This window comes from Macaca mulatta, chromosome 1 (assembly GCF_049350105.2).
Source record: "Macaca mulatta isolate MMU2019108-1 chromosome 1, T2T-MMU8v2.0, whole genome shotgun sequence".
Lineage (NCBI taxonomy): Eukaryota > Metazoa > Chordata > Mammalia > Primates > Cercopithecidae > Macaca > Macaca mulatta.
This window is the reverse complement of record NC_133406.1, coordinates 174,582,286-174,608,270: the sequence shown is the minus strand read 5'-3', so window position 1 is coordinate 174,608,270 and position 25,985 is coordinate 174,582,286. Positions and strand designations below refer to the sequence as shown.

Sequence of the window (25,985 nt, the reverse complement as noted above, 5' to 3'; positions counted from 1 at the left end):
CTAACATAGAGTGGCTGCTGTTGGCAACCCATGAACAATGAGCTTAAACAGAAGAATGGGGGTAATGTTTATTGTAATAAATATTGGACATTAAATTCCTTGGGGGAATGAACCAAATCCAATGTTTTCCTGTTCACTGACATTTTTTATATTGATGCTGTTTTGGATCTTCTGGAGAAGGGAGGGGAAAAAAAAACTTCAGCAAATCAGCTCTTTCATTCAAAAATGGAATTCAGAAGGCTATTTTAGCTAGCTTTTTTTGACAATTCCGGATTTAATCAGTTTTTACTGTGATGAAGACAGTTAGCCTCACAAATTTTGTGGAAATCTAAAGCGATGAAGGGTGTTGTTAAGGGGGAAACAGAGTGCAATTGTTTAAATAATCCTGAGCCAATAGCGTTTGGTAGGTGGAGTTACTGTTGTGTGCATTACAGAGCAAGATAATTCTGAATGAAGACTTTAAACATTACACATGCTGGACGGATTCTGGGTCTGCTCTTTGTGCAAACAAAACAAGTGACTAGGTTTTGCTTACTATCCATTAGTGAATGCAGCTTGTTTGATAAGATATTTTTTAAAAAAAATACATGTAAAGGATTTATCAAAAGCCCTTATGAATATTTCATGAGTTGATATATTCAGCTGAATGAATTCAGTGAGTGTCAGTGTGTAGCTTGCAGACAAACCTCATCCACAAGGAGGCTACTGACATTGGAAGCACTTTGGCGCATTTTCAGAGGCAAAGCCAGCCTGATAAAGCTCCTTGTGACAGCCTGACTTGCTATTCTTCGAGTATGCTGCTCTTGCTCTAAGACGCTCATACATTGGAGTCCCAGCTTCGTAAATTAAACTGGAAATAGTTTGCAGACTTACCAGTCTTCTAACCTGCAGCAGTGTCTCTGCTATGTTTGAGATTTTTGTTTTGGATGGTGAAAGCTAGCACTCCTTACAAGACATGACAGCAAAAGATTCTTCAAAGGAACTTACTGCTTCTGAACCTGAGGTTTGCATAAAGACTTTCAAGGAGCAAATGCATTTAGAACTTGAGCTTCCGAGATTGCCAGGAAACAGACCTACATCTCCTAAAATTTCTCCACGCAGTTCACCAAGGAACTCACCATGCTTTTTCAGAAAGTTGCTGGTGAATAAAAGCATTCGGCAGCGTCGTCGCTTCACTGTGGCTCATACATGGTAAGATGAGACTTGGAGGTATCTACAGTGCTTTTCAGATTCTTGCATTAGCACCAGTGATTAGCAGTGTAGAAAATGGAACATTTGAGTTTTGTTCCTAATACATACCACAAGTGTGAAATGAATGGAGACCAGGTTAGCTGAAGAATACATAAATGCACTGTGTGCTAAATTGTCATTGTGCTACTAGCTATTTCCAGATAAAATATGCTTTTAACTGCAGTCTTTAAAATTACTGCTTATCAGAATACATAGCTAATTCTAGGTAAGTCGAGTAATAAATGAATTTTTAAAGTCAGTTTTTTGCTTCTTATCTGTTGAGGTGGTAGGTGACTTTTTTGTTCTGTGATTGTTAGTGATTTTAAAAAATAATTTTGGGACATGAATAAGTATTTTAATCTTAGTTCTAACTTATCTTTAAGATAAGGTATAAAGTCTAACTTAATTTGTTGGACCACCATGTTTATAGCGTATAAACCAGTGAGTTTTTGATTTATTGACTTATCTTTACATTACTTAAGGAAAGGGAAAACTAAGTCCTCACTTCTGAAATTGCATGATTAGTTACTTTAATATATGATTCCAAAATGCTGTTATTTTTAAGAGCCTCTTTAAAAAAAAAATAGAACTTAAAATTTATAGATGTTTTTGGAATACCCAGCAAATAAATTCAAGAACCCTCTATAAAACTTGCTCTGAGCCTGCCACCTTTAATACATATGTTTACAAGGTATGTAAATATAGTAGGGTAATGTCCTTAAACAGTATAATGATGAAATGTAAGGATAAAACACAATGAAATTAAATCACTTTTACTGTAAGAGCCAGGCCACTTCAGATTTCTTTGGAGGATATATTTTCTTTCAGATTAACGTACCTTTAAAAATTAAGTAGCTGTACCTTGGTTTTTTCTAGCAGAGACCATAGCAATAAAGGGAGCATGTACATCTTAAAGGCAATTCTAACACAGTGATTTTGTGACTACATGCTGGATTGCCAATCAACATTATAAATTGAGGAGATCTGATTTTTAAAAATTAATACTCACTTGAATTATTTTCTACTTATCTAAAATGCTTGTCTGCTTAATCTACTGTATAATGCATTGGCAAATTAAAGTTATGCCTAGAAAGATATAGCTTGCCTTTGATAGATACCACATGTTTAGCCAACACATAGTTTGCCTGGAATATATGTTGTGCTTGTTCTTGCTTTATGACAATGAACTGTCCATATAATGGCTTTATTGCAGAATTTCTTTGGTCATCTTCTTGATGTATTAAATCATGTCGTTTAATTGTAATCTCTTATTTGCAAAATACACGTGGTTAGTCTTTCAAAGCCTACCAATGATGGTAGCATTTGTAGAAAGGCAAGGTTTATGTATAAGGATGTACTGACTTGAAGAAGTCCTCTCTTTTGTGCTTTATCCCACCCCTAACATGTATGTATTTTCTTATAGTTTGCTAAGTAGTATAACTAAATAGGGAAGGTATATAAACATATGCTTAATTAGTTATGAAAATAATATATATAGAAAATACATAATAGATGCACATCTTTCTTACTTGAGTTAATATTAAGTCACTATTTTAACCAAAAGGATATTTAATTTTAGATAGCTAATTTTTAGATAATGATATGTCTTCTTAAACCCTCAGTAATATTTTTCTTAATGTAGAGTTTTGGTTCTGAACACAATAGTGTGACCTTTCTTTTTCTTATAATAGATTTTTGATGTGCTAAGAACATAGAGCTATAAATACTGGAGTTTTTTACTTTTCCAAAAACCCCAATTTTAAAATTATTAAAGAGCTAGTTTTACTCATGCATTATACAAATTTTCTTGCAGCAAGTTGCAAAAGGAACAATTAAATGGTATCTGAAGTTACCTATGCTAATAAGATGATATTCTTTTAGTTGAGTTAAAACAAAATTTTACAATTGCCAAAAAAGAAAACATAGGACTTTGATATAATGCTGTATAATATAGGTTAAAATAATTCATTAATCATTAAACTTGTAAAATAACTTTAGTTATGACTATGATTCATTTTCATCCTTTTTACTTTCAACTCACACATTCCCCTTCTGATGTTTCTTAGTAAAACTGTTTCACAGTTTGTTTTCAGCTCATGACTAAGTATTTATATTTATTTCTATTGTTTTATCTGAATATATACTTAACATTTTTCAAATTTATTTTCATACAACATGCAATGAAAATCTCTTTCTGGAAAATAGACATATATCTTACGTATTTTCATGACTTTTTCAAATCTTAAAAATTTTGCCTTTCCCAGGGGAACCCCAATAAAGGCTCTGGCCGAAAGCTTCATGCTTTCCCCTTGCTTCACTTCTTTGTCTCTTGAGCACCCTAATGTCTTTCCAATGAATATGCGTGGCTCTGTATGGGCTGCCATATCTCCTGTCTCTAAGAATTGTGAGTATAATAAACTTTTCTTTCTTGAATTTTCAAGAAATTTCATGTGCTTTTTTTACATTAGATGAAATGGTTACATGAGGAAATAAGAGCATAAGTACTTTACTTTTGCCTCTGTCATAGTGAAATGTAACCAGCCTTTCACGATCAACGATTGGTATTTTCCAAACCACGCACTTAAGTTAGAAATTCCAAGATATGCACTTAGAAGTCTCTAAAAACATGTTATTACTTTACAGTAGACAGTAGGCTTCTTTTAAGAAGATTGGATTGTTTTGATTCCAGCGTTGAAATTAAAGTAATTTTCATGATGAAGCTAAACAATGCAGAGGATGCAGTTTATATGCAAACCCACTAAACAGTTTTTATTTGTAGATTTCATATTTCAGTCAGATGGATGTGTAGTTCTGGCTTTAAAAACCCAAGTTATGAACTGTGGACTAATGGCAGAAGATTTAAGAAATATTTATGAAATTCTGACTCTGGGCTATTTAAAAATATCTGAGGAAATGTGGATATTCAATGTGTTGTCACCAATCAGAGTATTTACAAAATCCTAAATCTGGAAGGAATTTGGATGATTATCTCATTGCTTCCTTTTACCCTTGGGCAGGACCACAATTACTCCATCTTTAACATATGGGAATCTGCCCTACTTTTAAGACTCTAGAGAAAATAATTCTAAAACCTCACTTAGTATACAATCTTACTACTTTATAGTCCAGGTACTAGAAAACTATTTGTGATGATTTATCTGTATTATTTATATATTATGTATAATATGTTTTCCCCTCAGTGGATATTATTGATAAAAAAGATGCGTAAGAGCCTGCATGAATCTGAAGATCATTATTAACTGGTGCCAGCGTTTTCTTTTTCATTCACTCAACATATGTAATTGAGCACTGCTGTGAGCAAAAAGAGAAAAAAAATCTGATTCAACCCACATGTATTCCAACACCTACTATATTTTAAGTTTTTTTACTAGAATGTCTGCATATGTTATCTCATTTAAGTTTCATTTGGAATATAAGTATACTCCAAATTCATGATCCTTTCAATATTGCCTATTGCAGATATCAAAATTATTTTGAATTGCTTTAGCTTCTTATAGGTGTTTATACTCCATTAGTCATTATTTTGACTCTGAACCACCATCTCAAATTTCAAAAATTTTCTTTGAATTTTGAGACCCAAAAGTGGATACCACACTCTTTGTTAGATGATATGAGAAAATATACATATGAAACATGTAATAAGTTGCAAAGTGTCAGTGGAAACTTCAGAATTACTGAATCAGAAAATTACTGCCAGAGTTCTAAGGTAACACTCTTTATCCCCAATCCCACATCAGGGATGCTAACTTCTGGAGCACAGTGTTATCCTACCTGGCCTGTATGGCCTGCCTGTGCTTGCCTGGCACTTGTCACACAGTGTCCAGCTTTTATAACCTACCCTTCTTTGTTGATGTCCCAACCTCAGTCATCAGTTCTCTTTCATCATTAGCAACATGATGCTCTCTGAAGAAAGCAATGGTCTTGAATATATCCTGGGCCCACCACACCCCCAACTACCATCCTCCCCACTGCCAACTCCCGCTCTGCGCCCCCTGCCCCGCTGCATTGCTGCTCCTTTCTGGAGCTCTCTTCTTGTATTGGTGAGCACTATCCTTTATCTGTCTGTCCATACTTGCACACAGGAAACAATATTTTTGTAATTAGAAGTTACTAGGAGAAAAGAGGCTTGTATTCCTTTTTCTCATTTAGTTGTACATATATCTTGGAAATCTTTTCTCATTTTAACAAAGGTTCGTGAAGTCTTTACTTGTGTATCTAATATTTGAATATAAAAGTTTTTAAAGCCATAGTTAGTACTCTAAAGGGACTTATATTTGGCAAGACAACACTGGATTAAGTGGAGAATAGGAAAAAAAACAGTGAATATGGCAGATGATTGACCTTTCTCAGAACTGCAGATGTGCTTGCTGTATTACGCAACTTAGTCCTAGTTTGTTAGCTAACTCTACTGAATCTGTGCTTGTAATATTGATCAATTGCCTTGAATTCTTTCCTGGTAATATTGGAAATTTTTTGAGATGTCTGTCTTTACATATTTATTGATTCAACATTTGTTTGAACAAAACATTTGTTTAGAGTCTACTGTGCACCAGGCTCTGATCTGGGCTTAGGAGACACACAATGAGAAAGACCCCTTGTCTTCAAAGAACTCCTATACTAGCTGGAAGACAAACTTATGCAATAATAATTAATCAGTGGTGTGGGAATAATGCTACTGAAGCGTGTTGTTCAACTTGTCATGAGAGCACAGAAGAAATAACTACCACTAGACAGTGAGTCAATGTGTTAAGGTAAGTTTAGAGAAGAGATGACATTTGCGTGGGGTTGTGACAAATGAATAGGAGTTTTCTAGGAGAAAAGTGGGCAGGAAAGGTATTTTTTGGGCAAGGGAGCAATAATTAGGAAATCCTGTTAACAAATGATAACAATAATAGCTCTAATATATTTAGCACTTACATAATGTGTTGGATATTAGTTCTAAATGTATTTACTCATTTAAGCACATAAAAACCCCATGAGTTATATATTATTATATTATTTTCATTTTATAGGAAAAGGAATAAAGGTCAGAGAGGACAAGTAATTTATCCAAGTTTACACAGAAAATAAACAGCTGAGTTGGGATTTGACTCTGAGCATGAGTGAAAGTACACATAGTTCACTGGGGTTTCAGCCTAAGGATGCAAGGTGGGAAAGCTAGGAAGTAAGACTGTGCCAGCAGGTTGGAGCCATTTGCTAGGGCTTCCAATATCATGAACAAGACTTGGGGCTTTAGCCCATCCACCCTCAGTGGGGAGCCATGACAGGTTATGAGAAAGGGATTGCCATATATTATTTTTATTTTGGAAAGGTACTTTGCAGGTCAGGCGGAGAATGGATTAGAGGACAAGGAGCTTAAAGGTAAAGGGAAAAGGGACAGTGTGCATTTGAGAGATAATGACTTCTACTTATTTTGTATATCCCGTAACATTGAAAACCATGCATATGACTTGCTTTATGACTTAACAAATTATGGTTTTTGGAAACTGGGAGGAAAGCATGTGAACTTGGTGTCTCTTGATTTATCACTTACACCATGATGCTGTAGATAGTACTAGCTGGTACAATACCCCCACATGCATCAAACAATCAGCAAAGGTGCATAGGAGGATGTGTGCATCTGAGGAAAACCCTATTAGCTCAGTCCTAATTTACTAGAGGTGCTTTGTATTTTGCTTTAAGTGCAGACTCCTAGTGGGTTAAAAAAAAGAGTAGGCATTATCTTAGTCCACAATCTGAATCAAATGGCAGTAGAAATCTATGCCTCATAGCCCGAGTCTGTTGCTTTAATCAGAGCAAGCATTTTATCAGTACATCTATAAATAGTGTTTTCCTGGCCTTTTAGTGTCCTCAAGTCTTCAATATATTGAATTTTTAAAATACTTACTGTAAAAAGGGCTTTGCAAAGTAATGGTGACAACCCCCAGGACACATGCCGGAAGGTGGCCCAGCAAGCTTGCCAGCTGCCTTTCTGCTAAAGGCTAAACCCATTTTGCTAAATCCCACTTGCGTTCTCTTTCCATTCCTTTCTGTTTTGTTATCTCTCCGTTTTTCTCCTTGGATGTTTATAGTGCTTCCTTCTCTAACATCACTGCCAATGCACTTGCAACATTATGCTAGAAGCATTTAAGTGATTTCTTAGAAAAAATCTCAAATGCTTACCATGGTTTTCAGGTAATATTTTCTGGCCCCGAGCTGCTTCCAACCTTCTCTCCTGTTCTCCAGCCCTGTGAACCTTCTTTCTGTTGTTCAGCAAACAAAGCCTGTATCCACTTCCAGCCTTTGCACTTGGTTTTCTTCTGCCTGGAAGAAAAGTACCTGGATGTTAACATGGTTTCCTCTTATGTCCATTCAGGATTCTACTATCTCCAGGTATCACTATCTGGAGAGGCCTTTGCTGACCTCCCTATCTAAAATAGCACCCTTTCACCTTCTAGTTCCTTGTCTCTTTGGTACTTATTATTACCTGAAAATACACTATAGACATGCTTATGTGTTATATTGTCTTATCTTTCCATCATCTGCCATGGCTGCTAAATTGAATGAGTGCAGCGATTCTGTCTTGTTTTCAGTATCCTGAGAACATACAAGAAAGACAGTCATTTAACATATACTTGTTGAAGAAAATAAAGAATGAATATGGTTTGTTTCCTGCTCTTTATTCTTTGAGCACTTTTCCTTTAGCTTGATATGAAGGAACCAGAAAGGAAGCTTTGTTGATACTTACTCTGCAAGCATCCTTCTCCATTCATCTCTCAATAGCTGTGCTCCATTTCTGTTAGTATAGTTACTATAACTTGCTTCCTATATTGTATTCTATGATATTGCAGATGCAGATTTAATTATAATATCTCACTAGAGCCTAACTTCTTTACATGGTAGCCTATTTAATTAAGTCACCACGTACAAATCATATTACCTAGTCTGTAGTGCTGTAAAGTAAATATTTGTCTGTAGTACTGTATAATTATTTATTTGGTTATTCTTCATGCATCAAGTAGCACGGTTGGTACATCAGCTCAGGAAAGCTCTACATATCTCTCACCAACTGCCTGAGAAGAAGTGCTGTATGGGGGAATCTATTTGTTATTTTGCCTTCAAAATGTTTACATAGTGCACATTAGAATGCTTAATTATCTATATTTTTTCCACTGGTGTAACATTTACAATATTAACTCTAGCAGCAGCTACAGCAATTTGAGCTTTTAATAGGATTTCCCCAGGGAACTTGGAAGTAAGAAGTCTATGACTTGCAGAGTGAGGAAATTACAAGTTAATAACCCTTGTACTCTAGGAAAGACATCACTGAGAGGGAAACTGTTCACTTGATTCTGTCTCATTTTGTTTTTCCTGAACTAGGAGGTTGGCGACCTCTGTCTCTGGTAGTAATTTGTTTGACATAAATATGTTTGAATACCACTGTGTACTGTAGGTTGAAATGAAAAATAACTCGACTTCTCAGGTTGCTTCTTGCTGGAACTTAGGGAGAATGAGGATGACTGCTTCTCAAGACCTTTTTGAAGAGAATGCCTATGCGGTGATGTGCTCCCTTGACAGACCCAGGCTTGTCCTCCTCTTCCTAACTATATCTCTCCTGACTCAGGTTTATTGCAAACTATGCAGATTGGAAGTAAGGGGATGGAGGATAGTGTGGCTTCAAAGAGTGCTTCTTTCAAACTGTATTTTCAGGAAAATCAGTGATCTAGATCTAGGAACCATTTGGGAATTCCTTGAAAAAGAGCGTGGTGATGATCTGTTTCCTGGTTCTGGGTCAGAACAAAGCAATATGGATGATTATATGCTTGGAGAATTTTGGAGGATTCTCACACAAGTCCGTAATCTCCAAGTACTTGAAAACCACCAGTTTAAGAGTTAAATGAGTAGAGGGAGAAAAGAAATCTGTTTAATTGTGCTTGATAAAGTCACAGGCATTTCCAGATAATTTATAACATTAAAATTATCTTCATCCAATATGTTCAGGAATGGCAGTAGGATAAATGAGGAGGATGAAAGCTACTGTGGGTCAGGGAGACATCAATGGTAGTGAAAATTTTAAATTTCAAAGTTGAAAGAATAGTACAATGAACACTCTTTACCTAGATATACTAATTATTAGTGGTTTCTCTTATTTACCTCTGTATCTCTTTCTGTGTATAAGAGCATATATATGTTTTCTTTATGTTGAAGAGAGCACATTTAGATGGAGAGCAGTAGTTTTGGGATCAAAAGAAAACTATTATTTATTTTTAGATAGTTTCCATGTCATCAGTATGCTGTTATTGTAATTCATCCATGTTTTTGCATTTATTAGTAGTTTGTTCCCTTTTATTATTAAGTGGTATTCCTTTGTATTGGGTGTACTACAATTTGTTTATCTGTTCACCAACTGGATAGAAATTTGAATTTCCAGTCTTTTGGCTATTATGAATAAAGATGACATAAACATTCATGTATAGTTTTCTGGGTAAACATATATTCTAATCTTTCTTGGGTAAATATCTTAGAGTGGCATTGATGGGTTGTATGGTGAAGTATATACTTTTTTGGTTGTTATTTGTTTTTGTTTTTTGACACAGAATCTTGCTTGGTTGCCCAGGCTGAATTGCAGTGGCATGATCTTGGCTTACTGCAACCTCTGCCTCATGGGTTCAAACGAGTCTCAGCCTTCTGAGTAGCTGGGGCTACAGGCATGTGCCACCACACCCAGTTCATTTTTGTACTTTTTGTAGAGATGGGTTTTCACCACGTTGCCCAGGCTGGTGTTGACCTCCTAGGCTCAAGCAATCCGCCTGCCTCAGCCTCCCAAAATGCTGTGATTACAGGCATGAGCCACTGCGCCTGGCCTAAAGTGTATGCTTTACTTTATAAAACACTGCAAAACTGTTTTCCATCATGGATGTCCCACTTTATAGTCTTACTAGCTATATATGAGAGTTCTTATTATTCTGTATCTGTGAGGGCATTTTAAACTGTCAGATTTTTTTTTTTAATTTTAGTCATTCTTATAGATGAGTAGTGGTAACTTGCTGTGATTTTAATTTGCATTTCCCTTATGACTAGTAATACCGAACATATTTTAATCTCTTTATTTGCTATCGCTATCTCTTTGGTGAAATAAAATTGTTTATACAAGTCGTGTATCAATAAACTTTGCAAATATTTTAATTCTTAAGAGCGCATTAACATATTGACAAGTTATGAATACATTTGTAGCACCAGTTTAAAAAAGAAAACTATTAAAATATAGTAGAGGGTTAAAGGCATCTATTATAATATATGATTTTTCTTGCTGATAAATTATTGGTTTTCATTACTTAAAATGGTTTCTAAGAGATGATGTCTATAGGATTCAAATTTTCTTCCTCAAGAAGGTATGTTATTTTTTAAAAATAAATATATAAAAAATTTATAAGGATGAAACACTATACAACATCTTAATGTAGTATACTGGATTTTATCATTGTATAATTTTGATGTTATCTTGAATTTATTTTTTATGGTGAATATTTGTTTTATGTTACTTCATCTGGAGTTGAGAATGCTAGGTTGAGTATCAGTATTTTACCTTGATTTTCTCTTGAAACTTTAGATCAATCCTAGACCTAATTTAACTGTTCTAGACCTCAATTATTTAATTGGCAAAATAGAGAAAAGAGTTTTATGTTCAGATATTTTCAAATGTTAATTTAATTAAAAAATGTCTACCTAGACTGTGAGTTACCTGTTTCTCGAGATAATAAAGTACTTAGAACAATACTTCAAGTGTTATAAGTTGTATAGTAGATGTTACTGTTTAATTATCTGACTAAATCTCTAACCACACACAAACATGCATATTGTTGTCAGGGTTGGTTGGTAAAGCAGGAGCTAGTTTTTTTATTTTTTGAAAAGTATCACTATGTATGGACTGTGCCAATTTGAAAGAGTCACAGTGCATATGGGTTAGTAAAGAAATATTTATAATATCCACAGTGTGACAATTCAGTATACTAAGAAACAAAATATCATTCATTTGCTGTCATGTAATAATCATATCCTAATGAACCAAGCTAAATTATACTAAAATGCACTAATTATCAGAAGACCCAGTGTGAATAACTTACATTCCCAGTAAGAAACTTTATTGTCTTGTTTTGCTCTCATCAATACATATTTTTTTTTTAAAAAAAAACCCATTTATCATCTTCCACTGTGTGAAAGAGATAGGAGGACCACTTTGAAGTCATTCCATCCACTTGTACCAATAAGCTTAAAAGAAAAAGACAAAACAAAACATAAGAAGATGAATTGTCTATTTCAGGATCCACATATTAAAAGCCAATATAGGATTCAGTGAACAAATGCCTTGGAAGAATTCCAGTGTCATCAAACTTCTTTATTTCAAAATGTCTCCTTTCCATCCTTTCTGGTCCTCTACAAAATTAATAAGCTCAGACTATTTGTTGCAGCATACAGGATCTGAGCATGCTTCTGTGGCTTATTTCTGATGTAATTCCCTCAGCAGTTTATACAGGAATTCTTTATCTCACCATCGGGATTCTTTAGGCCAGAAGAGAGGTCAGAGAAGACTGGACAAATAAACTATGGGATCTAAGTCTTTCTTGCTAGGGTCCTAACTGCCCAAGACTTCCTCCTGAGAGTCTGCTGTTGAAATTCATATGCATATTTCAATTTTATGGGGTTAACCCTGGCTGTTGTCTTTACCTGTCAGCCTGCTCAGCCAGGTGTGAGTTCACCCATAAAACAGTGTCTTTCACATACTCATTTACCAAAATGACATAGAGACTTTAGGATGCCAGATGATATAATTCAAAAAGTACAGCATTTGGATTCTAACTGCACCTTTTTCCAGACACTGGTTTTGGGAAAACCATTCAACCTATCTTAGAAAAAGTAGAAAAATTAGAAAAACTCTACCTGTATTTCATTAGGACTTTATGAAGATTAAATGAAGTAATGTGTGTATGATGGTTAGTATGATCCCTGGCCAATGGCAGGTAATAAGCAGTCCTTAGTTCACTAATGTATCGAAAGCTTATGATTTTGCATAAAATTTATATAATATGTATCATAATGTAAACTACTTAAAGATCTTTATAACATGGTTCAATTAAATCAGTTTTCACTGAGCAAATATGGTACATCTTAAATCCATTCTTTTAGACCACTTAGATGTTACTTAGTTTCATAGGATATGACTTTATCATAAAGCCCATATTAATTATCCTTACCACAATAAAATAAAAAGTAATAAATCCTTGTGTATTATGGTATGTAATCACTCTCATTCATCACAGAGACCACTCCAAATTGCAGATTTTGACCATAGAATAATCTTTTTTTTAAAATTCCATTTACCTTCTTGAATTTGATTCTTTCTCCATTAGTGAAACTATTAATAGATATCAATGAACCACTGCTTTTTTAAGTTAACATAAAACACATTTAATGGCCTTTTCAAAGTGCCGGAATGTCTCTGAAGTTGTTTTCCTTCGTGGGATCTAACCTCCTAGTGACTTGTTTATATAAGAAAGTTTATTCATGAGACGCAGCGGAAAAGCATCTAGGGATCTAGATTGACAGAATCTAGACATGTATCCTGGCACCACCACTTACAAACTGTTTATTTATTTGTTTATTTATTTTTTGAGTGGAGAAGGAGTAGTCACTTAACCTTTGGGAGCATCAACTTCCTTAACAGTAAATAAGAGATAAAACAATTACACTTATTTCTCTACTTATATAATTTTATATGATTATATAATATTTACAAATATTAATTAGTATGGTTGAGAAGCATGGGAAAAGAAAGATAAAGATTACTGGACAGAAAAGTAATGGTACTCTATCATTAAAATATAAAAATCAAAGTGCTTGACTTAAGTGCCGCAGGTGTATTTGGGTGTATGTAAAGAGCATCCCATTAATAAATATTATCGAATACTATACACATTGATCCAGATTTCTTTTATAAAAGGGGGAAGAGTTTCTGCTGTATGGGACCATGTAAGTGAGAGACTGGAGACAGGAGACAGACTAAATGGTACCTTAAGATCCCATCTACCCCATGGGTCTTTATATCACTTTTATGCTTCCTGCAGAGAGATAATAACAAGCTCATATAACCAATAGATGATGAAGTGAAAGTTGCATTTAAACTTTATTCAGACAACTTTACAACATTTCAATCAAATTACTCTTTATTTCTTGGTCATTTCAAAGAATATTTAAGGATGAAAACAAAAATAAAAGTTATTGCTTCTCCTTTAAGAAAGATTTCCTTCTCACATAATCTTTGATCAGGCTATTTTGTCACTTGGCAACTTAAAGGAAGGAAAAAGTTATATCTTTAAGGCCAGGGGTTCTATTTAAAAGAATTGTCATTGAAAAATGGTTATTCAAATCAACTCAAAGCTTAGTAACAGTGAAAAATAAAGTAAACTACTTTTGGGTTTCACAAGGATCATGCCAAGTTTCTGGCTCTGTCCAAATTAATAAAAATAAGATTTTTAGGAACCTGTCTGGAAATTGTAGATTAAATTGAGCAACTGCTTCATCTGAATAAAGCTTTGCAGAGTCTAATATTATGAAGGAGCTATCTTCATGAATACAGTGCTTGCTTGGGATTATAGGGATTTGAGTTTTAATGCCAGCTGAATCCCTAATGCCCACAGAGCACATATGCATTCATTTGTTGCTGGTAGCTTTTCTGTCAAGTGGGATTAATAATTACCTGCTCTACCACTCTTACCTTATGTATTATAGTATGAATATTCATACCTGTGTTCACAGAATGCTCTGCCTTTCTGCAAAATAACATGACGGAGGCATTCAGAAAGACAAAAAAAATGGTTTCTAAAAAAGTTTTATGCATATCAGATTTTCGAAAATGTGTCTCAGCTTTAAAATGCATTAATAAATTTTGTATTTTATGTGAACCCTAAAAATGCTCTTGCCAAGTACTTAGTAATCTGAAAGCTAAGATAATTGTTTTGGGTTTCTTACAGCATTGCTGCATTTGTGTATGTTAGTCCTTTTTCAATGGATAAACACCAGATGGACATTGCTTAGTGACTTAACTCTGATGGGTGACTTGCATTTTCATTTTTTATTGATTACAACTAACAGATATTTATTGCTGGATAATGCAAACATGATGCACCATGCCATCAAGGAGCTTTAATCTCGGTAAGGAGAGTATATAGTCATTTGGCATGTCAAATGATTAATTTTGCATAGATACAAGTGTTAAGAGTGTATCAGCATAGCCAGGCATGGTGGATTGCACCTGTAATTCCAACCACTTGGGAAGCTGAGGCAAGAAGATTGCTTGAGCCCAGAAGTTTGAGATAAGCCTGGGCAGCATGGTGAGTGATATGGTTTGGCTGTGTCTCCACCCAAATCTTTATCTTGAATTATAGTTCCCTTAATCTTCATGTGTCATGGGAGGGACCTGGTGGGAGGTAATCGAATCATGGGGGAGGTTCCCCCATGCTGTTCTCGTGATAGTGAGTGAGTTCTCAACAGATCTGATGATTTTATGTGGGGCTTTTCCCCGCTTTGCTCTGCACTTCTCCTTCCTGCAATCATGTGAAGGGGGACGTGTTTGCTTCCTCTTCTGCCATGATTGGAGGTTTCCTGAGGCCTCCGCAGCTATGCGAAACTGTGGGTCAATTAAACTTCTTTCCTTTATAAATTACCCAGTCTCGGGTATTTCCTTACAGCAGTGTGAGAATGGGCTAATACAGTGAGACTCCTATCTCTACAAAAACTAAAACAGTAATAAATTAGCCAGACATAGTGGCACATGCTTGTAGTCCAAGCTACTCTGGAGACTGAGGTGGGAAGATCCTTGAGCCTAGCAATTAACAGGCTTCAATGAGCCCTGTTTGCATCACTGCACTGTGGCTTGGGCAACAGAGTGAAACTTTGACTCTGAAAAAATATATATAAAAGTATAAAATACAGGGCCAGGCATGGAGGCTCATGCCTGTAATCCCAGCACTTTGGGAGGCCGAGGCGGGGGGATCATTTGAGGTCAGGTGTTCAAGACCAGCCTGACCAACATGGTGAAACCCCATCTCTAATAAAATGCAAAAATTAGCCAGGTGTGGTGGCAGGCACCTGTAATTTCAGCTACTCGGGAGGCTGAGGCAGGAGAATTGCTTGAACTCTGGAGGTGGAGGTTGCAGTGAGCGAGATCACGCCACTGTACTTTAGCCTGGGTGACAGAAGAAGAAAAACAAAAAAACAACCCCCCCAAAAAAACAATCAAATGGAAAGCAAGTATAAAATACAATGGCTCTCCCACTGCTACCAGGTGGAAACGATCGATTATGAAACTACAGGTTTGAAGAGCAGTGGTTCTACTTCTTTTTCCAAATGGCTGTGAGCCTTGACTCTGGCCCTGTTATGGTGACTTACCGAGCAATTAATCACTAGTGAGTAATACTTGAGAATCTGGTGTACTAGCAATAGGCTAGGTAGTCTGCTGATGTGAGCAGGTAGGAAATATCTCCTAAGATAGAGGGAAACAAATTCGCATTTTAATTTTTTTCACATAAAAATTAGGCAGTGATAGAACAATTACATCATATACTTCTTACGTAATTTAGTCTTCATCTCCATTTACAGATGAGAAAGTTGAGACTCAGGAAGGTCAATTGACTGATACCAGGTAAACAAGCTACACATAAATAAACCAAGATTTAGTACGTGTGTTCTGATTCGAAGTAACATATTTTATATGTTGACAAGGTCCATAGATACAGAGGTATATCGTTATACAACCTGCCCCATCCCCTTTGTAACTTCCAACTCCCAGCTCCTGTGGGAACATATCCAGGGTTACTGGACTCACATGTCCCCTTATTAAAAGCTTCCTCTCAGGAAGGCTTGTTAAATTCATTTGCTCTTACACATAATAGACTCATGGGGTTTAATGTGTGGTTCCATTTGGGGAGAATAAACCATTAAACTAGAATAATTAATTTCTACTTATAGAATTTGGCACATTAGAGAGAAGAGACAAAGGAGAGTATTTTGGAGGATGAAAGCGTATGGTCCAGGCATGGAACATAGACGATGGGCTTGAATGTCCAGGCATGTCATTGTATTTGCAAAACCATTCATTCATTCATTCATTCATTCATTTACATTGTCAGCCACCTGCTTGATGGTGCCCATGTTTCCTGCTTTTCCTGTTTCTATAGATGAATTATCTGTGTACCTGGTTAAGGCCACCCCTCACTGTGCACTGCATTGTATCAGTACTCACCAACAAGGGCTTTGCTCTTGCACTTGTCCCTGCTGTGTCCTGTATCATCAGTTTTCCATTCTATTAAATGGTTTCTACCCATTTACAAACATGCTATTTCCCTTTAAAAACCCCTTTTTGACCCAAGGCACTCTTCTATCTATTGCTCTATTTCATTTCTCCCTTATAAGAAAAACTGTCCCAAATAATTTTACTGCTTTCCTGGTTTCCTCTCCTCCAGCCATCTTCTGGAAACTTCTAACCAAGTTTTCTCCTCACAGTTCCACTAAAAGTGTTCTTACTGAGGTTATGACATTCCATGTGCCAAATCTAATGACCAATTCTTAATCCTCATCTAGCTCAGCCCATCAGCAGCATATCATACAGCTGATTACTTTCTTTTTCTTTAAACACTGCCTTCACTTGGCCTCCAGAACACTGAATGTCTCTCCTTCCTCATGGGCTTGTCTTTCTCAGTTGGTCCCTCCTCATGTCCCTCATGTCTAAATACTGGAATGCTCCAGAGGGTTGTGGACCTCTTCTTTTTTGTCCTATAATAATTCCCCAGGCCAAGTATCTCACTCTAAATAACATTCGTATGCTGATGCTTCCTAAATTTATATCTCTAGCCAGACCTTTCCTCTGAACTCTAGATCTATGTCTCTCTCCAGCAGCCTTCTTGACAACCCAAACTTAGCACATCCAAACTGACATCATGGCTTTCTCCCCCTACACCACGCCCTTGATGTAATATGTTCCAAATCTTTGCCATTGCAGTAAAATGCAATTCAATTTTTCTAATTACTTAGGTCAGAAATCTTGGAGTCTTGCATGATTCCTGTTTTTCTCTGATATTTCCCATTTCAAATGCATCAGCAAATCCTGTCAGCTCAACATTCACAAGGAAGCCAGACTCTCACCACTTCTCATCACCAGCTGTCGCTGTTCTGATCCAAGTAACTATTACCTCAAACCTGGATTATTAAATTAACATCTTACTGGATCTCCCTTCTTCCATTCTTTCCCCTTTATGATTAATTCCTCTTGTAGCTGCTACAGTGATCCTTTATAGTGTCTGATCAGTTGTTTCATTCCTCTATTAATTCCTCTATTTAACAACATCTTCTTTCACTCAGAGTATGGGTCAATGTGCATGTACCATGCCTAAAAGTCTACCCTGGTCTCAATCTATTATTTCTCCAACTCCTTTCTTTCCCCTCACACCATCCCACCCACACTGCTGTACCTGGTTCTCAGGCTAAGCAGCATTTCTTATCAAGACCTCGGCCTTTTCTTGTTGTCAAGAAAAAACTTTCTCTAGATAATCTGTATGGGCTTTTCTTTTCTTATTTCAGGTTGTTTATTGAATTCATCTAATTGGAGAAGACTTTTTGGCCATCTATATAAAATAGCAGTGCACATCTTAGCCTTTCTACCATCTTTATCCCTGCTTTCGGTTCTTTATCTACATATATATATACGTGTGTGTGTATTTTTCTATATCTGCGTCTACTTTATATCCATGTCTATATGATCTGTATCTTTGTCTATCTGTCTGTCTATCTATCTATTTAATCTTTGGTATTGTCTGTCTCTTGTCTCTCTCCAGGTAGAATATAATCTCCATGAAGACAAAGAACTTTGTCTTTGTCTATTTTATTCATGGCTAAATCCTCAAAACTAGAACACATGGTAGCACATGGTAGGTAGTTAATATATATTTATTGAATGAATAAGTGAATAATAAGTGAATAAATAGACGAATGATTTACAGACTGTTTGAGTACCTTCCAGTTTTAAGCACTGAGGCCCCATGTTGAATGGGAGAGGGAAATGGGAAGAGATAATCTGAAATATTATGTGATAAATAAAATAGTAAAAATATTGCCTTTCAAAATGGTAATTTTATCTGGAAATATAAATTTTAAAAATTAAAAAATATTATTATGTAAAATTTAAGAAAAGGTTATTTTCTACATAAAGAGAAAGAGGGGCATTTGGCAAGTATACTGAACTTAACAGTAAGAAAACATAAATTCATATTTTGATTACATTGTTAACTAGCTGTAAAATCTTTGGAAAATAATTCATCTAGTCTCTTCCTCCCATTGTACCTAGTATACTATCTAATTTATTTTATAGTTGTGAAGATTTAGTCAGATAATATAATACATAATGGGCATTAAGTAGATATTATTTTTATTTCTTTCCATATCTAATACTACATTTTACATTCATAGGTTAACCTTCTGTAATCAGTCTTATTCCTCTACAATTTATCAATGACTTTCTAAATTCCCACTTCACTGACTTTCTTCCATTTTCCTCCTGTGAGACTTTTTGATATCATGCGATGCCATACTCAGCCTCATCTTCCCCACGAAGATTAATCATATTTCTCTCCTTGCTTCAACAATATCGCGTATGAGAACTGGTGAGTTTTTTACCTCTATTTCTATGGATGGAAAGCTGGATTAATTTTCAACATTGTAGGACAGTAATAAGTGAATATTTATTCTTTAATTGGAATTATGTTTCTTTGAGTTACTTGTCACTAATATGTAGTGAATCAGTGGAAATGAAAAGGATGCTCATAGAGTAACTGCATAGTGAGTACATAAATCAAAACCATGGCTATCTTTTTACCCTGTGCTACAGCCAGGCTAATGAAACGAGAGCAACATTAATATTTTTAAGAAAGAGTATCACAATGGTAAATTTTATTTGTAGGGCATTATGTAGAAGAGAAAATTTTCAGGAATAATTATATTAGACTCATCTCTTTGACATCAGGCACTATTTCCTATTCATATTGCAAAATAACTGGCAAGTAGATATTTTTTAAAAATGAGTTTTTTTTTTTTCCTCTGAGACATCTGTATTTTACTACAGGTGGGACAAAGTTATTTTGGTTCTTATTTTGCCACTGGGATATTGGCAGGCAGAGGGTGACAGAATAATGTAACATCTGAAATTTCAGGCTATGAGGAAACTCACACACATAAAATTTGTCAAACAATTAGGATATTTCTAAAATGTGAACAGATGTATAATAGAACTTAGCAAAATGAAAAATGACCTTTTTTGTTTTTGATGGATACATAAAGAATTTATATGCGGTTTTCTAGGTTAGCCTAGTTAAAACCTCTTCTTCCAGTTAAGAAATAATTGCTAATTGAGACCAAGACATTATAATTGTTTTCCTTTTGTATCATAATAATGAAAAATATCAAGAATTATATCTTATCACTTTTTACACAGGTCCAAGTGATGTTTTTTGAACTTCCATGCCACATTTTTTTAGCCAAGTTTTCACCAGTTTGGAACTCTTAAGGGTTATTTTTCAGTGAAAGACAATCTTTTAAGGAGTTTATGTCCTAAATATTTTCTGGTTTTGCAGTAGCATACATCAGACATAGTCATTGTGTTTGGATTGGGATTTTCACTTTTAACATGTTCTCAAATTCTCTAGGCGTTTAATGTTTCCATCTGGTCCTCATAAAAGATTTCACATTTGTAATGCAGCTCAGGCTCCTACTCAGAGAGCATCATTATAATTCTATCCATGACTCTAGTTTGATAGAGCAGATACTTTTAAAACTTTGGATTTGTTTTTTGCTTTTGTGTTCTGTCTTAAATCTAGGAATAACACTTGAGTTTAATGGTGCATTTCTTTCTGAAAATAATCATAGTGTGCACACCATGACACCAGGCTCACACCCTGCTTCCTTCTGTGCAGTTTGAAGCTCCTAGGGCAGGAGGAGTAACCACATTGTGAGCCCAGTACGAGGAAACTTAGCAGTCATCTTACTTTCTCTTCATTAAACAATCTGTTCTCAGTCATCACAGATGGAGAGGATATTTTCAAGGACTTGAACATTTTCTTGAAATAGCCAAACAACTAGGAATCTCCTTTTGCCATGTTAAATAATAGGTTCTAGGGCACAGTTTGAGCAAAGTTCACAGCTTCTAGCAAGGTCTTTTCTATGTAGTTAGGTGTGCAGTGCATGTGGATTTGTTTAGTGAGTATGTGCTTAAGTAGCACTTACTATATGTCAAGTAATTCTCTAACAACTTCACAAATATTAACTCATTTAATCCTCACAGTAACTTTATGAATAAGGTACTATTAGTAACCCTATCCAAGGATGTAGAAACTGAGGCATAAAGCAAAAAGACCACAGCTAGCAAGTGGAAGAGCCGGAATTAAAACCTAGGTGGTCTGGTTCAAGAATCCATGGTCTTAACTGTGAAACTATGCTATGACTGAATGTGTTCAGTATCAGATTCCCAAAGATCTATTATTACTTTCCCAGAATTGAATTGCACACTTTATGTAACTCTCCTGAACACCATCCTTGACTCATCATTGGCACTCAGTGAATGTTTGCTTACCTTAGGGTTTAATTAAGAGTGAAATGATAACTGATTTTGCAATCATTTGAAAAAAAGGCAGAACCAAAGGCGAATCATAATGGTAGCCAGTGGACAGGCTGTTTTTCATTCAGAAGAGTCAGTGGATCCCGTTATCTAAGGATAACCTATATTTAAGGCCCAGATACTTCTAAGATGATGCTTTGGATTCTACATTTTCAAATCTGGAAGAACTATCTTCATTTCACTAATAGTTCTTTACTGATACAGTTTATTTTTATTTAAGTGTGGTGAAATACATATAACACAAAATTTACCATCTTCGCTATGTCTAGGTGTACAGTTCAGTAGTGTTACATAATTCACATTCTTGTGCAACCAGCCTCCAGAACTCTTTTCATCTTTCAAAACTGAAAGTCTATACCACTTAAGCAACAACTCCTCATTTTTTCTTCCCTCTAAGCTCCCAGAAACCATCACTTTAAAAAAAAAAAAAATCTCATCCACCCATGGAAATTTGGGTTGCTGCCACCTTTTGGCTATTGTGAATAATGCTGCTATGAACAGGGGTGTAAAAATATCTCTTTGAGACTCTACTTTTATTTCCTTGGGGTATATACCCAGAAATGGAAGTGCTGAGTCATATGCTAATTCTACTTTTAATTTATTTCCCATACTGTTTTCCGTAATAGCTGTATCATTTGACATTCCCACCAACAGTGCATAAAAGTTCTACTTTCTCCACATTCTGACCAATATTTATTATTTTCTGTTATTTTTTTTCTGATAGAAGTTACCCTAATGGATGTTAGATGGCACATCATCATAACTTTGATGTGTATTTCCCTAATGATTCATGATGTTGAGCATCTTTTCATGTGATTATTGGCCATTTATGTATCTTCTCTGGAAAAATGTCTGTTCAAGTCCTTTGTACATTTTAAAATTGGCTTGCTGTGTTGTTGTTGAATTGTTGGAATTCTTTATATATTCTAGGTATTAGCCCCTTGTCAGATATATGATTTGCAAATATTGTCTCCCTTCTGTGGGCTGGCTTTTCACTATACTCTTGTGTTCTCTGATGCACAGAATTTTTACATTTTGATGTAGCCGAATTTATCTACTTTCACTTTTTTACCTATGCTTTCTGGTGTCATAGCCAAAAAATAATAATCAAATCTAGTGTTAAGATCCTTTTCCTTATGATTCCTTATAGAATTTTTATAGTTTGGGTCTTGTGTTTAGGTTTTTGATCCATTTGGAGTTGATTTTTGCATATCGTGTAAGATTACAGTCCAGCTGCTTTATTTTGCATGTTGGTATCCAGCTCTCCCAACACCATTTGTTAGAAAAACCAATAAAGATTTAAGGGAAACTCAGACCACATAGCTATAAACCTGGAGTTCCTCTCATACTTTGGTCCAAACCATAATAGATTTAGAAAGAATCATGATTAAAGTTCTCAACTGGGGCCTCTTTTCTTCCCCTGAGAACATTTAGCAATAGGTGGGGACATTTTTGGTTGTCATATCTTGGGGTGGGAGTGGGGGTAGCAGTTGTTACTGGAATCTAGTGAGTAAAGGCTATGAATGTTGCTAAATACCCTACAATAAACAGGACAGCTCCCTAAAGCAAAGAAGTATCTGGCTTCAAATGTCAGTAGTGCTGAGGTTGAGGAACCCTAGCCTAGAGTACAGTGAAGTACAGGTTATGTTGTAGGACTGGAAAATTGGGGAATCTTCTTTTTTTGCCATTTGAGGGCTTGATGATCATTGCAGAGGTGACTACCTAAGTGTCCAATTATTAACTACTTGGTAGTTGGTTTTTTAAAGATGCCTGAATTTCACATACATCCAGTTAGGTTTTAACAACAAAATGCTATTTTGCACTTCACTTTTGCCTTCAAGACTGTTCTTTCTTCTCACTTTCTTTCACCACAATTTTGTCCTTTTATGTATTCATTTTCTCTTTTCTATAAGAAAACAAGTAAATAACTATAGGATTGACCATAAGAACTGGAGACCTATTAGACTATACAATAATCAAGGATTACAGAAATGCCTAGAAATTCTAGGCATTTCTTCTTCTCCTGCTTCTGAGCTGCTTACAGAAGAAAGATGCCCAAATGACAATACAAACATGAAATTAGTTACTTTATAATAAATAGTTAATTTATAACACCAAGGCTTGTATTTAAAATTCCAGAGCTTGACTCTCTGCTGAACTGAGCTGGAGCACACGACTTCAGCCCAAGGTAATTTTATACTGGTTGTTTATGGTCAGGGAAACTTCATTTCTGAGGACATGCTTGAGCTGAGATGTGACTGGCTAAAAGCCTCAAGCCATGAGAACATTTGGAAGAAGAGTATTTCTACAAGAAAAAAAAAACAGAAAATTACAGTGCAAAGGTATTAAGGTAGGAATAAGCTTGGCATGTCCAAGAAATATAAATAAGACCAGTGAGGCCGATGCTCTGAGTTACTGAGGATGACAGAGGTATGATGCAACTGCTGAAATCAAATTAATATTTCTTTTTCCAGAGGAAAAGGTGGGGGTGTTTGATTAGAACTTCTCCTAGTATAAGGAGAGCTTCTCTCAACCTTGGACACCTGAAGTTGGCAGGTGTGTAAAGCATTGGTTTTGTATTGCATGGTTGGTTCATGTTATCAGTTACTGTTAAAGTATTTATTTCTTCATGTTTCAAAAACCACCAATAATTTTCTGCATTCTAGGCACCATTATAGGACAAGGCATTGGAGAGACTGAGATGAATAAGACAAAATGCTTATGTTTAGGAGCTCATAGTTTGCATTTGTGGATTGGATAGTTGGATAGAACTCTTCTAATTATTGACTATGTGACATGGGGAAAGTTATTAAACCTCTCTGTGTCTGAGTATCTCCACCTTTAAAATGAGATATTTATTGCAGTTACTTCATGGGGTTTTGTGAGGATTGAGTTAATACATTTAAAGCAGTACCTGAGATATAGTAATAGTAACCACTCAATAACTTAGCTATTATTTTGTGATGGTTTTACAGAAGGACAGAAGGAGACTCATTAATTCAGTCTCAAAGGTTAGCGACAATTTAAAAGAAGAGGTGAAATTTGAGTTCTTTCATTAACTCATCATTTGTTTGATAAATATATGTCAAGTGCCTACTGTGTTCCACATACTGCTTTTCTGCTGTGGCACATACTTCTTTCTTGCTGCCTGGATTATCTTTGACACCGTTATTCAGCTGTCAAACTTTAACATCCACATCATCCTCTTCAATGTAACCTTCTTCAGTTTAAGAAAGAGTATATATTAGGGATAAAAATTATACAAATAATAATTTAGTTACAATTGTCAACTATGACATCAAGTGTAATCCAGTCAGTGAGGGGAAAAATGCAAGGAACATTGAGAAAGTGTGAAAGATAAGGAAATGTCTTAGCCAAGAGATGCAATATATGAGAGATAAGAAATGCAAAATGTCATAAGAAAAATTAGAATAATCATAATCATCAACTTTGTAGGTTTCCTAAACTTCTTACATTTAATGTATTTATCTTGTAATTTTCTAAGAGTTGAACACTTATCACCAAAAAGGCTTCAATGCTTGCTTTTGGGTCAGCCATAAATGGATAAGGAGCAAAAGGATGCAGCTTGCTTTCAATGCCAAGTCAGACTTGTGCTGGAGGAGGTGTTTAGGGATGGGTTTTCTAAGGGAGAAGAATATGTAGGGCACCTACTGAAGGAGAGGAGTATGGGCTCTTTGGCCATTCTTGTGAAGAAAAAAGACAGAGTGTGGGTGGGATAAGGAGCAGAACTAGGCTAGAATAGGGAGCGTTAGGTTGAAGCAGGAGGGCTGGAGGGTAGTTCTCTGGAATTTTGATTGTGCCTATATAAGCAATTCTTTGCCCTTTTTTTGGATTTACATACGATGTCTCCTTTCAGACTGTTGACTATTAGAGCAAACATTTGAGAGCAGAGAATTTATTGTATTTGTGTAACCAGTATCTCTCATTCTGCTGCATATATATAAGGCCTTTAGTAAATGTTTGCTGAATTCCCCTATCAATTTATATATCAATTAATGAGATAATAAAATAAGACTGGAAGAAGAGGATCATATCCAGTATACCTAGCCTATAATTTGTTCAATATTGATGTGTTTAAAAATAAAAAAGCTACCTAGATAAAAGGCCAAAATATAACATGTAGTTATGACAGTCAGTGTTTATTTAGCATTTCTATAAGCCAATCGCCTTTCAATTTATTCTATGTGTATTCAGTGGTGATGGTAGACAACTGGTTTTGGGTCAAAATTGCATATAGGGTCATATTTTCTTGCTAATTCAACTTTCTAAGTTCTAGGTTGGTAAATATTGTAGAAAAAGCAAAATGCTTCCCATATGTCTATAGATTTTCTTGCTTTAATAGCTTCATTTGTGACTTTGGGAACCAGAATACTTTAGAAAAATTTAAAATAAAACAAGTCATTTATTCCTGGAATAAGTTCCTATGCCATGCATATCTTGAGTTTAGAAATTCGGCTGAGAGCAACTAGTGATTATTTCCTGACTACAACTATTTGTGAGATACAGAAATCTTAATGATAATAATCCAGTATTAGTGAGATTTTTTTAAACAAATATATATTCAAGTGTGCTTTCCAAGAGCAATTTATACCTCACCAATTATTTACTGAGTTGTATGTGGAAATTGGAATTAACTGGCACCATTTATTTCACTTACATTTTGAAACCACTTACAGATTGACACCTGGTAACTGGCTATATTTTATATAGCTCTGCACAGATCATAGAGTTTTAGAGGTGGAAGTTACTTTTTACTTTTAATGTTACTGTTGTAACAGGATGCATTTAATTGTTTCAGCAAGAGGAAGACACACGTTTCCATCTAAAGAGTATGCAGTTTTAGGCCAGGCGCAGTGGCTCATGCCTGTAATCCCAGTATTTTGGAAGGCCAATGCGGGTGGATCACGAGGTCAGGAGATCGAGACCATCCTAGCTAACATGGTGAAACCCTGTCTCTACAAAAATACAAAAAATTAGCCAGGCATGGTGGTGGCGGGCACCTGTAGTCCCAGCTACT

General features: G+C 35.5%; 1 protein-coding gene across 2 annotated transcripts in view; it reads left to right on the top strand.

Moving 5' to 3' along the window:
- Window positions 1-25,985, top strand: part of PDE4B (phosphodiesterase 4B) — a 584,599-nt gene that overhangs the window by 217,730 nt on the left and 340,884 nt on the right. Inside the window, 1 exon segment of one of the 2 annotated variants that reach the window (NM_001265964.1) lies at window positions 754-1,191. The exons of the other annotated variant lie outside the window; for it this stretch is intronic. Within the exon segment in view, the coding sequence (NP_001252893.1) occupies window positions 956-1,191 (236 nt within the window). The 5' untranslated portion in view covers window positions 754-955. 2 annotated transcript variants of the gene reach the window in all.